This window comes from Ostrinia furnacalis, unplaced genomic scaffold (genome assembly GCF_004193835.3).
Source record: "Ostrinia furnacalis isolate ACB-3 unplaced genomic scaffold, ASM419383v2 OfSCF1635, whole genome shotgun sequence".
Lineage (NCBI taxonomy): Eukaryota > Metazoa > Arthropoda > Insecta > Lepidoptera > Crambidae > Ostrinia > Ostrinia furnacalis.
Window position 1 is genome coordinate 17,355 of NW_021131874.1, and position 13,552 is coordinate 30,906.

General features: G+C 36.6%; 1 protein-coding gene across 11 annotated transcripts in view; it reads left to right on the plus strand.

Moving 5' to 3' along the window:
• The first annotated feature begins 990 nt into the window (after nt 1–990).
• sky (GTPase-activating protein skywalker) overlaps nt 991–13,552 on the plus strand; it is a 99,125-nt gene continuing 86,563 nt past the window's right edge. For 5 of the 11 annotated variants that reach the window (XM_028305078.1, XM_028305073.1, XM_028305068.1 and 2 more), the window contains exons 1-3: nt 992–1,460; nt 1,843–2,128; nt 12,202–12,404. In XM_028305078.1, coding sequence (XP_028160879.1) covers nt 2,017–2,128; nt 12,202–12,404 — 315 coding nt within the window. In that variant the 5' untranslated portion in view covers nt 992–1,460; nt 1,843–2,016. Of the gene's footprint in view, nt 1,461–1,842; nt 2,129–12,201; nt 12,405–13,552 lie in introns of all 11 variants that reach the window. The other 6 variants (XM_028305074.1, XM_028305071.1, XM_028305070.1 and 3 more) reach the window with 2 other exon arrangements.

Sequence of the window (13,552 nt, forward strand, 5' to 3'; positions counted from 1 at the left end):
CTCCAAGCATTAAATAGCTTCTCTACCAAATATAGATTTTTAACAATAACTTACTTCCATTAGAAACATAATGATACGAAAAACTACTCGAATAACTTAACTGAGGATTAGAATACATAATAAATAATAAACAGTTCCTCTCTTGCAACAGTTGCAACCTTAGTTGCTCACTTGCTACGGAACCCTACAAAAAAAAACAAGATAAAATTCTCTATGGGCAGTTTTCTGCAAAAGGCTGCAAAGTATGAAATCAAAGGAACATACTTAATTTTTTAAATATAGCGCAAATAAAGCTTGGCACAATGGATTTATAGACCAATTCAGTTTTTTAGATTGTAGTGCCCACACATTCTGCATTTTTTATTCCATCTTTTTCCTTAAACACTTCGATTAAATAAAAGCTACAAAATTGCAGTATTTCTTAATAAATAAACATTTCTCTTTTTAGTCGATTTGTAATTTATCACATAGAGGAATTTGTCATTATTTTTAATAAACGAAAGTCCTATGAAGATCCAGAAGTCATCATCATCATACCCTTTTGGGAGCGTTTTATTGGATGTCGTCCAATTTTCTGCATTCACTACAATCATTACAAACGCAGTTTGAAATTATTTTCATTCGTAAAAACTATTGGTTTATCTACATAATAACCCATCTAAACTATTTTTATTCACAACTATTCACTCACTGTCACTTTATTACATCTTCCGTTGATCTTGTGTTATCTTATCAAAAGAAAATGTTAACAAGAAATCAAATATTTTGATCAACGTTTGTAGATAGTAAATAAATTGCTGTATTCCTTAGTATAGAAAGGTAAAGATTTAATTAAGCATTATATCAAATCGATTAATATAACATTATTTTACATTACATAAAAAACATTTAAAAGTTACCAGTTCGTAGGCAGTAAACATTCTGTTTTTTGATTACTTATTCCTCATTACAGTGTGTCCGTTCTGTAACATGTTCAGTATTTTAGTCTATGGTCTTCCTGTTGGACGACGACAGGCAACGAGCTCGCGTTCTCACAAATCGCTGATTGGATTTCGTGCGATTTTGATTGACGGACGGGATTTTTATAAAAAAGCGAAAAACTTTTACATCGGTTAAATATTTTCTTCATTAATGAAAATTACGTGTTGTAAAATAACTACTTTCACCGGATACATCGATAATTAGATTACGAAGAAGGGGGCTTGTAAAATTACCCCACAAATTCGGAATTTCTGATACAATGTCCCCGTGTGTATGGTCAGTTGCCGATATATTTGTGTGATGTACTGTGCTCGTTTAAGTGACAAAGCAAAAGCGTCGGCTCCCATTCGAGACTATTATCCTATTCGTGATTACGTTGGGCCGGGAACGGGCCAGCGGGCTTAGTTGCCGCGGGGACTCCAAAGCGGCAAATACGGAGGCGCAGATCCTGCACCGCATCATTTATCGTCAGGATTGCGGTGAGTTCACATTGCCCTCCCACCGGAACGGCAGAAAAAAAATTACAGAACATGGTTTACTAAATAATACTGGATAGTGTGCAATGTCTCACGTTTCGTACTTGGCATCTGACATTGAAGATCGCCCGATCAGCTGCCCGATGTCTTAAAATAGCTATAAAATGTCAAGTCTGCCCTGGCAGCGCAACAATCAGCTGATTCAAACAGTTTTAATTATAACTAATTAGATAACTAAAGGATTTGTTTTAGTGCTGAAGATCAGTTATCTCGGCCGTCAACATAATCGCCCGATAATGCCTTCAGTTTGCTGATAATGCTCTCAGTGTAGTGTTGTTATCTTGAGAGTTGACACCGTGTCAGTGATTTGAACTTTGTTTTCCAGATTTGAAGATGGTGCAGCAGGATTTGACTTAGGTGTGGGCCGCTGTCGTATGGACAAGCGATTAGGAATGGCTCGAGGCGGCTCCGTGTGAGCTGTGGACACTGACTGACAGTGTAGTGTTGTGTGGTGTCTAGTCACAGTGAGTGCGTGTGTGTGAGTGACGGTGGAGCCGGGATGCCCTCCGCAATGTTGTCGGCAGTGCTTGAAGAGGAACCCGACCTGTACGAGGCGTTCCCACCTCACGTTGACCCCACTGGCATCACCATTCTCACTGATAGCCCACCAGGTAACTACAATTTTACATTACTTTTCACTTTTTTCTGTAGAAAATTCGTGTTAAAAAATATTTTTTTACCAAGCTGTTAAAAATTTATTCTTTTACAATTTTCATTTCAATATTTTCAGTGTGGAATATTTTTTATTTCATGTTTTTTACCAAAAATTTGATAATTTGTCAAATGTTGTCCTTTTGTCATGACTGTGCTAATGTATGAAACATGCCACTATTTTATACTCTATGTTTAAAGTTCTTTTTCAATGTCCTTTGATCTGTAAAAATAATTTGCAGTTCAATTTACATGAAATTCCTAAAAAAAGTTACCTTGCAAGGATATATTCAAAGTATGTTTCAATATACTATCAGATGGTAATTATTTCATAGTGATTTGGTTGTTAATTTTCAAACAACAAGCCTCATTAAAAATCTAATGAAATATGCATCAAATTAAGTTTGAAAACTTAAGATTTTTTTTACAACTATTATTTATCCGGTTTGCTTTTTTTATGGCAGAATATTTTTTTTTTTTTCCTTTATTCCATCATGCGATCAGTCAGAAGACTATGAACAGATTTGTTCTGTGATTATCGGCGATGAAAGCAGAATCCCCACTGGGACTCCCTCCATGGTCAATTCTGGCTCTCCATGATGTCCAGAATGTGCCGTCGCTTCAGTCGCCGCATAGCTTCTGGGATTGTGAGCTGCACAGCAAGGTTTAAAGTTATTGTGGCAGAATATTTAAAGTTTAATAGAATTTTCAGTGACTTCTTGCTTTTCAACCCAATAAATGATTTCCTTGAAAGTGCACAATGCTGGGTTGTTTGTGAAATGTGGACCCGTGTTGTCCAAACACTCTGACATAACAATAGAACCGCAACCATTTTCAATGAGATTGCACAGCGTTTCACTTGGACCTGGTCTTAAATCTTTACCATCTTATTATTTTTCCATAATATTGGTTCCGTTTTCCTTAAACTTACCGGTTATAGCAATTAGCTTGGGATTTTACCTTAAAACATGTTTAATTTGGCATTGTTAGAAAAACTACAGTTTTTAGAACTATTATTTATTTATTATCACAAAATTGAGTGAATAAAAAATGCATTAACTCAGGTATTAAAAAAATATAAGGCATGGATGTTATGTAAAATCACTTGATTGTGTAATCATTATTCATAATCTTGAAATAAACTGGATTAATAAAATTTATCAGTCACATGACTATGATTTTAGTAAGAAGCAGATAAATACTAGAAGGAATGTTATAATTCATTATTACTCATTTTACATTTAAACAGTTATAATTATCTAAGGATCATTATTAGCAATCATATTTTTTATGATTATGTCAGCATTACTACAATAATAAGCTTCACCAACATTTCAAGATGATGTTAATGTTTTTGTGACTTGTTATGAAATTGAGTTGTTCCATATATTATTATAATGTCTCTAGCATGATAGATTCACTCAGAGAAAGTTTGCTAATGAGCAAGTAACACTAGCATCAAAGCAGTAAATTATATTTTATCTTTCAAATACCTACTCTCATTACTGGAATGTGAAAGTTTCGTTATTTGTGCGATTTTGCTGTAGTAAATCTAGAGATCCCTATTTTATACCTTTCTAACTGGAAGTAGGTTAAACTCTGTTATCTCTGCACACTGGATACAATTAATTATTAGCTTATTAATAACATTATCAGTGAGAAATCTGTGTGATAAACATGAGTGTTATTATCATAGAGTTAACTTCTTAAATAATATTCAAATGCAACCCAAGAACTTCTTCTTGGCTTAAATATAATTTATGCAATTAACATAATTTAATATTCGTAGGGGATATGCTACTTGCCTTAAACACAAAATAGTCATAAATGGAAGTAAGTAGCAGTGTTACTTAACTTAACAATAGCTTTTCCTTGAAGTGAGTGTTTCTTGGTATGCTTTATTGTACAAGATTGAATGCTTCCTTTTCTAGAAGACTCATGGTCTAGTTCATTTATTATCAAGTCATCAACTGTGTCTCACTCACAAAAACCCAGCATGTGTAATCAGAGTCTATTAGAAAGAGTGATGTTTTGCGCAATTATTACGCGGATCCGCAGAAATCATGGCGCGATGTTTATCGGCCCAATACCATGCGCCCGCGGTGGGGGGAGATCACGCCACCTGGCGAAAGGCATGCATCCAGGCAGTCGCCATCAGCTTAGATGGCGATTGCTTAACGACCGACTTCAGTCGCTATGTTTCCTAATTAAATAGTATTTGTGGGACGGTAACGCGACATGCAAGATTTTATTCAGACAGCAAACCTCGCCAAAATAATAGTTTGGTACTTAATATTATTAGTAGTATTGCATTTAATATTATTATAATGTAATAATCGTTATTTATCGTGCCAGACTTTAATTAATGTGTCGCATAGTACACACATACAAATTAATGAATCCCCTTTTTCCTTTGTTGTTTATTGTATTTATGTACCTACCTTTATTTACTTATTATTTACTGCTGCTAGCTAATACAATATTATGCTTCCTTTTTACCGACCCACTTCGCACGGTCTGTGCAGACCTTTCTAAAGAACTGGTTGATTTGGATACAATAACGTCGGAAACAACGAATGGGGTTTCTTGCCTTTTGACCAAATGATTACTTACTACCATCATGTACGCTGGCCTTTCTACCCTTGATCCAAGTTATCTGACCCTTTTGAATTGATATTAAATTGGCTGTTGATCTTTCGTTCGATCTGTTCATCATTTGGGTAGGCGATTAAAATTGTGAATAAGCCTCGCAATCCGAGCCTCACTATTCCCACCTCCCGTTCCCATCGCTGTAACTACTTTGTAGCCCAAGCTCAAGCTTGACCGCCTATAAAAACCTAACCAGAAGTGTTTCCCAAGTTTCTCCCAAATCCCAACCTATAAATGTTACATCCCACGGATCCCTTCCAGAGAAAATTACAAATCGGAGACCTCTAATCTTCCTAGATTCAAAAATCGTCGCATCATTTATTTAACTTACCAATCTACTAATGAAGTGTAATATTAAATTAATTAGTTATTAACCGTAACAACAGCATCTGTCCGACACGCAATTTATAATTTTGAACGTTAGATCATTAGCCGAAGTGCGAGTTAAATAGGAATTATGCCAAAGCACCGATTCTGACGAGTTTATGTGACATAACATATTTACGACGTCTGCATTGAACCAATAAAACTGTGCCGAAATTATGAACAAAGAGCGAATTTAAAATGGCTAATAATACTTAATAATGTTTTGATGCAAATAGCGTGTAAGCATTATCATGTTCAATAATATTTTTTAATGCAAATGTTATGTTAATAACATTACAATTAAAAATGTTGTAGCACACTTCGTTATTGGCTCGGTAAATGATAAGCTGAAGGTATTTATTGATTATTCTGTGGCTAAACACAGAAAAATGTGAAATTCGAAAGAAGCCAGTCAATTTCACGGAAAGTCCCTGAAAGTTTATTGCACAACACAACAACTTAATGAATAGGTACAATAGCTAAATTATATTAACTGTAGATGAATTTAAAGATTTTAAAGTCATCTACAGAAATGACTGCAGCACGTAACTATTAATAAGACAAGACCATAATATTTAAAATGGTAATAGAAATAAAAAACCGGTTAAGTTCAAGTCGGACTTGTGTAGTAGGTACTGAGGGTTCCGTGCCCTTACAAATTTTCATATCGCAGTAAATCAAATCAAATCAAAATTCATTTATTTGCTTGATAAGCGGTACACCGTACAGCAGATGTCAATATAAAAATAGTTCGCACAAATCACCACAACTGGCATGCAAATAGCTTACAACTACTTAATTTACGCAATTTAATAGATACATGCAACAAAACAGGAAACATGTGGGTACATACTACTGAAACTTAAAAGCATCAAAGTATTCCTTAATGGTGTAAAAACGCTTCCCAATCAGCCATGATTTTAATTTTTCTTTAAAAACATTTAACGGCAAAGATTTCATTTCTTCGTCCAACCTATTATAAACCTTAATAGCCATACAGTACGCATTATTAATACATAAAGATGTCGTCACGATAGGAAGGTTTAATTTATGAGGACGTATCTTTAATAAGTCGAATTGAAAAAATTCTTTAGTATCCAATTATATTATTAACCGCGAATGTAAGTTCGTAATATCAAAACACGGTGATTGTACTCAACGATTTTCGAATATTTTCATTTAACTGTGAGACGTTGTTTCTTGCCAAATTTCATGATTCTAGGTCAGCAGGAAGTATCCAATAGGTTTTGATTTACTAGTGAGTTTGAGGTATGCGGCATAAAGCTTAGAATCTTGTTTATTGTACGACGGACGACAGCGATATAGGAAGCTATACTCTGTTCTGTGGCATCTTGATTAGTTTTGCAACAAAAATAGTTAATCCGATGTGCTGAAATTTTACATACATGGATTTACTTGATATCCATTAAATTCTACAGAATTTCATTGCTAAAGAACTTACTGGAAAGTTCGGTTCGGTTAAGAAGGTTCGTTCTTTTTCCACCGTTGAACCCTAAAAACATCTTAGTTGCAATTCGCAAACGTTTATCGCATGGCCAATATCTGTAATTTATATAAAATCTGTTGTGATGATGACTTATTGATACGATAAGCTAGACTATGATGGATGATATTAAATCATAGATTTGTGATAGCTAAAGAGTTTTCTAACAAAACGTACCGTAACTGAAACAAACAGAATTTAAGAGATAAAATTCATTTTTAATTTCCCCTCTAGTTTGAGGAAATTTTCTACGCAAGAGATTGTGCATTACGTTTTGTTTATTGTCAAAAAGAATGTGTGACCAACTCACTGCCAAATACTTTTAATTCGGTTACGACCGTTTTTCTGAATTCTTTGGACGCTGTAATTATTGCACATGTTACTTAAAAGTAGGTATTTTCTAAAATAGTTTATCGATGAATTGGGTGCTATCTGCATCTCGAATTTTATCTACCTCTCGTTCGTTCGTTCGTTTCAGCCAAATGACGTCCACTGCTGGACAAAGGCCTCCTCCAAGGTTTTCCACAATGCACGATCCTGCGCTGCCCGCATTCAGGCTCTTCCCGCGACCTTTACCAGATCGTCGGACCACCTAGTAGGAGGCCTGCCCACGCTACGTCTTCCAGCCCGTGGTCGCCACTCGAGAACTTTTCTTTATCTACCTCTATAGATAATAAATAAATTCTGTAAGTGTGGAGGCCGCGATAAGTGGAGCTTCCACCAAAACGGAGAGAAGATAATGTTTGAATAACCAATCAGATTTCTGAACCGAAGCTGGACGGAGAGACGATGTGGAAATAACTGAATCTCCCGTTTTCTCTGCTTTGGTGGAAACCGGGCGTATATGCCTAGTTAAAAAATCTACCTAGCTACCTTAAGAAATACGCTGGAAAACCAAAGTGACCGACATAGCCCGAAGAATTGTTATAATAAATTGGCGCTGATGGCCGCTGCGGTAGAAAAGTCTATGGCGCCCACGGGTTAGAAGACAGTGGAAGACTAGGTGGACTGACGTTTATTGTCCGTGGCGCATATCTTTTCATAAAAGTTACTATTTAAACCTTTGTTTGTCACCTGTCATTTGCAACGGAGGGAAGTCGAACCTTAACTTCGAACTCCTCCTATGTTCTTCTGATTAATTTCGTTGCGGGTCCAATGACAGTTTAACTTTCCCCGGGACAAACTTGATATTCACTGGTTGTAAAAAAAAACTCAGTAAAACTCATTTATTTCTGTAAGTAGGCTTAAAAAAGCACTTTTACACGTCCCAGTATTAACCCTATCACTGCTTCAGGACAATAAATGGGCCAGTGCTGAGAAGAAGCAGCTCAAGAAACTCAGACACTATTGTCAGCCTCACGTCATTGTTGGGTTTTTATTGGCGGTCAAGCTGTAGATCCTGGCTATACAGGAGTTGCAGTGGTGGGAAAGAGAGGTGGGAATAGTCCCGTAGGTGGACTGACGATGTGGAGAAGGTCGCGGAAAGGACCTGGATGTGGGCAGCGCAGGACCGGTCGTTTAGGAAATCCCTGGAAGCCTTTGTCCAGCAGTGAACGTGATTTGGCTAAAAGGGGGCGTCCATTAATTACGTGAGTCAATTTTGGCAATTTTTAAACCCCCCCGCCTCCCTTGGTGAGATTTGGTGAGATTTTTCCAGACCCCCTCCCCCTTCCCACAATCTCACGTGAGATTTCTTAAAATACATATTTGCAATGTAAGGGTTAGTTAGATTAGGATTTAATATTAAAAAAACCGTTTCTTCTAATTTCTTTATTGTTTAATCGGTTCAGAATAAAAAAATAATAATTTATCATTATAATTTTAATTTTTTTTTTTATTTAAAATAACCCAGTTTTCTCACAATTTGACCTTTTTTCTCGCTGAAAAAAATTACCTGATATTTGTCGAGACCCCCCCTCTCCCCTACATGAGATTTAGTGAGATTTTTCTTGACCCCCTCCCTCCCCTAAACGTCTCACGTAATTAATGGACGCCCCCAAACAAAGGAACGAACTACATTATGTCAGTAAGATTACTTTACTGTAACATAAAAATAAAAATAACATTATTAGTTTTTCCTAAACCACTGAACAGCCACCTGCTTAATTGTTTTCCTTCAGGCCGCTAAACAAACTGTCTAGGCTAAAAGTATCTCTGTACGCTTGTTGAATGTATTTCGAGTTTTATTGCGGACTAACAAACCGAAGATGTAAGCTCTGTATCTGTTTTATTATTCGCTTTCTCAAACTTCATTACTGTATGGAAAATGTAATGGAAAATTGGTTCAACCAACATTTAATCACTAATGTTATGCAAACTGTATAATTATGTAATACTATTTATTAACAAGAATAAGTTCAAATTGTTCATTATTTTTAGACCTTAACGAAAATATTTCAAAAGACGGTGCCATATTTAGGGTTAAGTTAATGGGTGAGTTTGTTTGTTTTTAAAAAAGTATTTCTATCAATTATTCTATTAGATAAATGAAGGGTTATTTCTGTTTATTGTATTTGAAGGTGTATGCGTAAACGGTGTGTTTGCATAAGTAAAATAATTGTATTTGTATTTGTTACAGTTAAATCCTAAAATATCTTATTTCATGAAAGATGAAGGTACATGGCGATCTTCATTAATTTTGATTAATTGTTCAGCTACATTCGACTTTGATGACGTGCAACGGCATTTAAAAGAAACTTCTGAAAATTATTTCTTTTTTGTACATGTACGAGCAATATTGAAAGTTTTCTTAACGTAAACTGAAATAAATTCCTATTAGTAGGTAATTTAGTTGATAGAAATAGCTTGAGTAGGTGAAAACTGTATTCCACAATAGAAAATAATAATCAACAATGCATGGTAAATAATCACAATGGTATAATAATTAATAAATACGTCATTCAAAATTAATAATAATTTTCCTTCTTTGTGATGTAAATCCGGCTACTAGGTACTTTGAAATACAAACAAAGTTAAATGTAATAATGTTTTGCAATATTTGATATTATTCACTAACGATGACTAAAACTTATTAAATATTGTTAAACAAGTCTATCTAGAACGTCCAGCCTCCCATTAGATTACTTCGAAGTGTGACAATTTACACTATCCCCTCTCTCGATCCGACACGGGACTATTCCTACATATCGTTCCCACTACTGCAACCTCCTGTGTAGCCAGGATCTACAGCTTGACCGCCAATAAAAACCCACCCTGTGAAAGAGTTTGTCCACGGGGAAAGTTGAACTGTGGACCTGCAACGAAATTAATCAGAAGAACATATAAGTTCGAAGTTAAGGTTCAAATTCCCTATCTGATAGTAGTTAATTGATTGTGATTTTATTCTAATCCTCTGAGTTCACTACACTGTTCTTTTCCCACCGGATTAAAATACTGTTAAATGGCTCTTGAGATAAACCCATATAGCTAGCTAATTCTTCTTCAAAGGAGAGCACCAAGCGTTTTCAAACATCTTCCAACGTGTCGGTCGGTGTTCCTTAATTCATACAGTAACATTAGAAATGATAAAATAAGGTTTTTTCTTGAAGTATCTTTTCTACCCGGATATAAGAATTATGACGCATCGTTCGTGACATGCGATCAAGTAACTTTTTTATTCATCGGTCGGTAACATTCACAGACGACTCCAAATAACTTTGACAGACCCGTTTATCTAAAAAATGCGACGTGTGACGTGTAAAATGCATTTAAACGTGATCACAATCTTTTAATCAAAAAATACAAAATCGGTGAAGACTATCAATGGAACCTTAGGAGGGCTAATGGTAACTCGAGTTCCAAATTTTTCACGTTGCGTAAAGACTGTCTTTGCGGTTAGTTAGTTTGATCAGTCATGGTCAGCTAGTAACCATACACTAGCGCAGTGTTTTTCAACCTGTGGGTCGCGACTCCCTGGGGGGTCGCGAAGCCTCTATAAAGGGGGGTCGCGAGAGGTCGTAAAAACTGCTTCATTAAAAAAATATTATAAAGACAGATTAATCCGAAATCTAATTATGCAAATGTTGTATGGATTGAAGTATTCGGTCCCTACAAACATCTTTGCAACATTATAAAATGCATGAAAAAAAAGCGAACGGTCGGGGGGTCGCCAAAATGAAAAAGGTTGAAAAACACTGCACTAGATAGCGTAATGGCCAGAAATGATCCACGTTCAATTATTGTTGCAGAAAAATATTGCGTTCACTTCACCTACATCAGTCATATTATTAACGTTTGTGCTATCGAATCGACAATATCGATAAAGATTTTTCCTAATACTCTCCACGGTATTGACTGTGATTGATTGATAGTATATTATTCGGTCCTCTCGTTAGGCCGATGTATAAATAATATATACCGGTAATGCTAGATCAAATCGAAACACTCCATATTTATTTACCAAACCAATGTTAGCACAGCAATTACAAGATGCGGTAAAAGGTGAGGAAGCGCAGTGCAAACTAATTATTATAATTATCGTCCGGCATCTAAATGTAACGTCGTGATTCATTTATTAAATAGTTTAAATATTTTGTAGTGCCGCGCGTTAATCGGTACACCTCTGAGACGCTCAGATAGCGAGCGTTATCACAGCCTTGTTTACTTAACGCTGCAATGTTAGTGGTAGGTCTTTATGACCTTAATTTAGGGTAAATATTTGGGAGATTTCGTTAAAAGTATATCCTATCATTATAAGAATATCTCGGTTAACTTGTGCACTTTCAAGGGAATCTTTTTTTAGTCCATTATATTTGTTTAAAATGTTAATGACTAGTAAAGAAGCAATGAACTAATCATCATTATTTTTTAATGTTAAAGCAATTTATTTTTACGATATTGTGATTACATTTAATGACATTGTTTTGACTAATTCAAGACAACTGTAATACAAGTTTTTAATGTTTAGCATTAGCCGGTATGTTTCTTTTACCGGTATGTAGTCTGGGTAGCATTACGTATGCACTACGAAAATTTCGTTCGCTTGGCGCGCAGCCAGAATATTGCGTTTCGCCATGATTTGATAACTGTTTTAGATTCGTACACGATTCCATGATGTGATGATATTGGACTATGTACAATGTAGGTACACATTGTTTACTTGTAATTTATCTGACATAGGAAAAATACAACGATGGAAAGATTCTAATTAATGTTTGTAGTAAATTAACATCATTAAGTTATTTATAGCATCATAAAGAAAATAAAGATATTTTTAGAATGAGTTCAGAAAAAAATAAATTCGGCGCGGTCGATAAGGCCGTGCCGCGTCACACGGTCAAATAAACAATCGAAGTGTGACAGTGCCGGCGTGCTATCGCATTTTCCGGAGGCTGGCAGGCTCGCTGCGGCGGGCGGCAGTGCCGCCGTCGCGTGCGCAGACGGAGCATGTGTTGCGCGCCGCCTCTGCGATGTACATAGAACCGGCCGCGTTTCGCGCGCCCAGCGCGGAGTCCCTCGCCGGCTCCGAGCACCCCACAGTCTGGACACAGTGCTTACCCACCCCGTTATTCGCAGGCAAGAAAGCGCCCCTCAAGACCTTCGAAGAGATACAACCCCTGATCCAGCAAGCCCGCAAGCGCGAACTCAAGATACTCATCAGAGAGAACTCCTGGCCCATCAACAGCCCCGTGCGCGCCGCTCTCTGGCCCGCGCTCTGCAGGCAGCACCAACATGGAAAGTCTATGCTCGACGGATTCTACTGGGACATGGTTACACAGGTCAGTGATCTCTAAGTTACGCAACGTCACACGGCGCCGTTCAAGGTGCACAACTCTCGTTGACCATATACATTTTTCGGTGTGGCGATAACGCCGCTATCTCGCGAAACCGGCGCGCTTTTGTGCCCAAGGTCATGTGTATTTACTTTGCGCAACGCCACCTGAATGTTTGTCAGATATCGTGATCCAAGATAGCGAGGTGCCGTCCTGGCCGAGGATGTGAAAGTCGGACGTTTGCGCTCAAGTGTTTATCTGTATTAGCTAATGTGGTAGGTATAAGTGCAAGCTGATTGCACTCCCTGTAACTTGTCAATCCGTATTGTGTTCCGGCTTTCACGGTGGGGTGGCGTAAGAGGATTTGCACCTCGGTATTGCCATACCATTATCCTGTCTGTCATAAGATCCTACCATCAGGTGAAAGAAAATATATGCTTAGTGTCTTATTCCAGACCACAGTACTAGCGTTGTATTGTTTGTTGCGTCCGTGACTGACGCACTCGCTCGCCAATCGGTTATCAAAATTCACGTCATGTTCACGACACAGACGATTTCTTAAAGAAAGAGACACCTATTGCTTTTCAAACGTGCGAAATTGACGTTGTGTTGGCTTAAAAATAGTATTCGATATGTCATCAAGTTTCCAAGAACAAAGGACCAAAGAATTTTTTCACCCGCAATCGTGTTGCAATATTTTAATGAGCAGATTGTACCTATTGTTTTGCTATCAATCGTTGGCTCTTATGTAAACATTTTCTCATTTTTCTTATCTACTTTGTGTAATAAATGTAAATAATAACTTACGCGTACATAGATAGAGACAGTTAACAAATCCTAAAGAAAATAAACATTGGGTTGTTTATCCTTGTTCAAATAAAACGTACTGAAGGTAGGTATTTTGGCTAGTTCAGTGATTCGTCCCACAACAGTTTCGTCCCACTGGGACGAAACACTGAATTCAAAAAAATATATTTTTTTCGTTCTGGATTCGTCCCATTTAATTTATTCTTTAACATAATGAGATTTAGTACCGTCAGAATGTCAATGAAACAAAAGAAAACATGAATGTTAACAATGTCTGTATTTAAAAGGAAATAGAAAATCTTAACTACTTCTATTAATAAGAAATCACAGCTTAATGAATCTCTGAA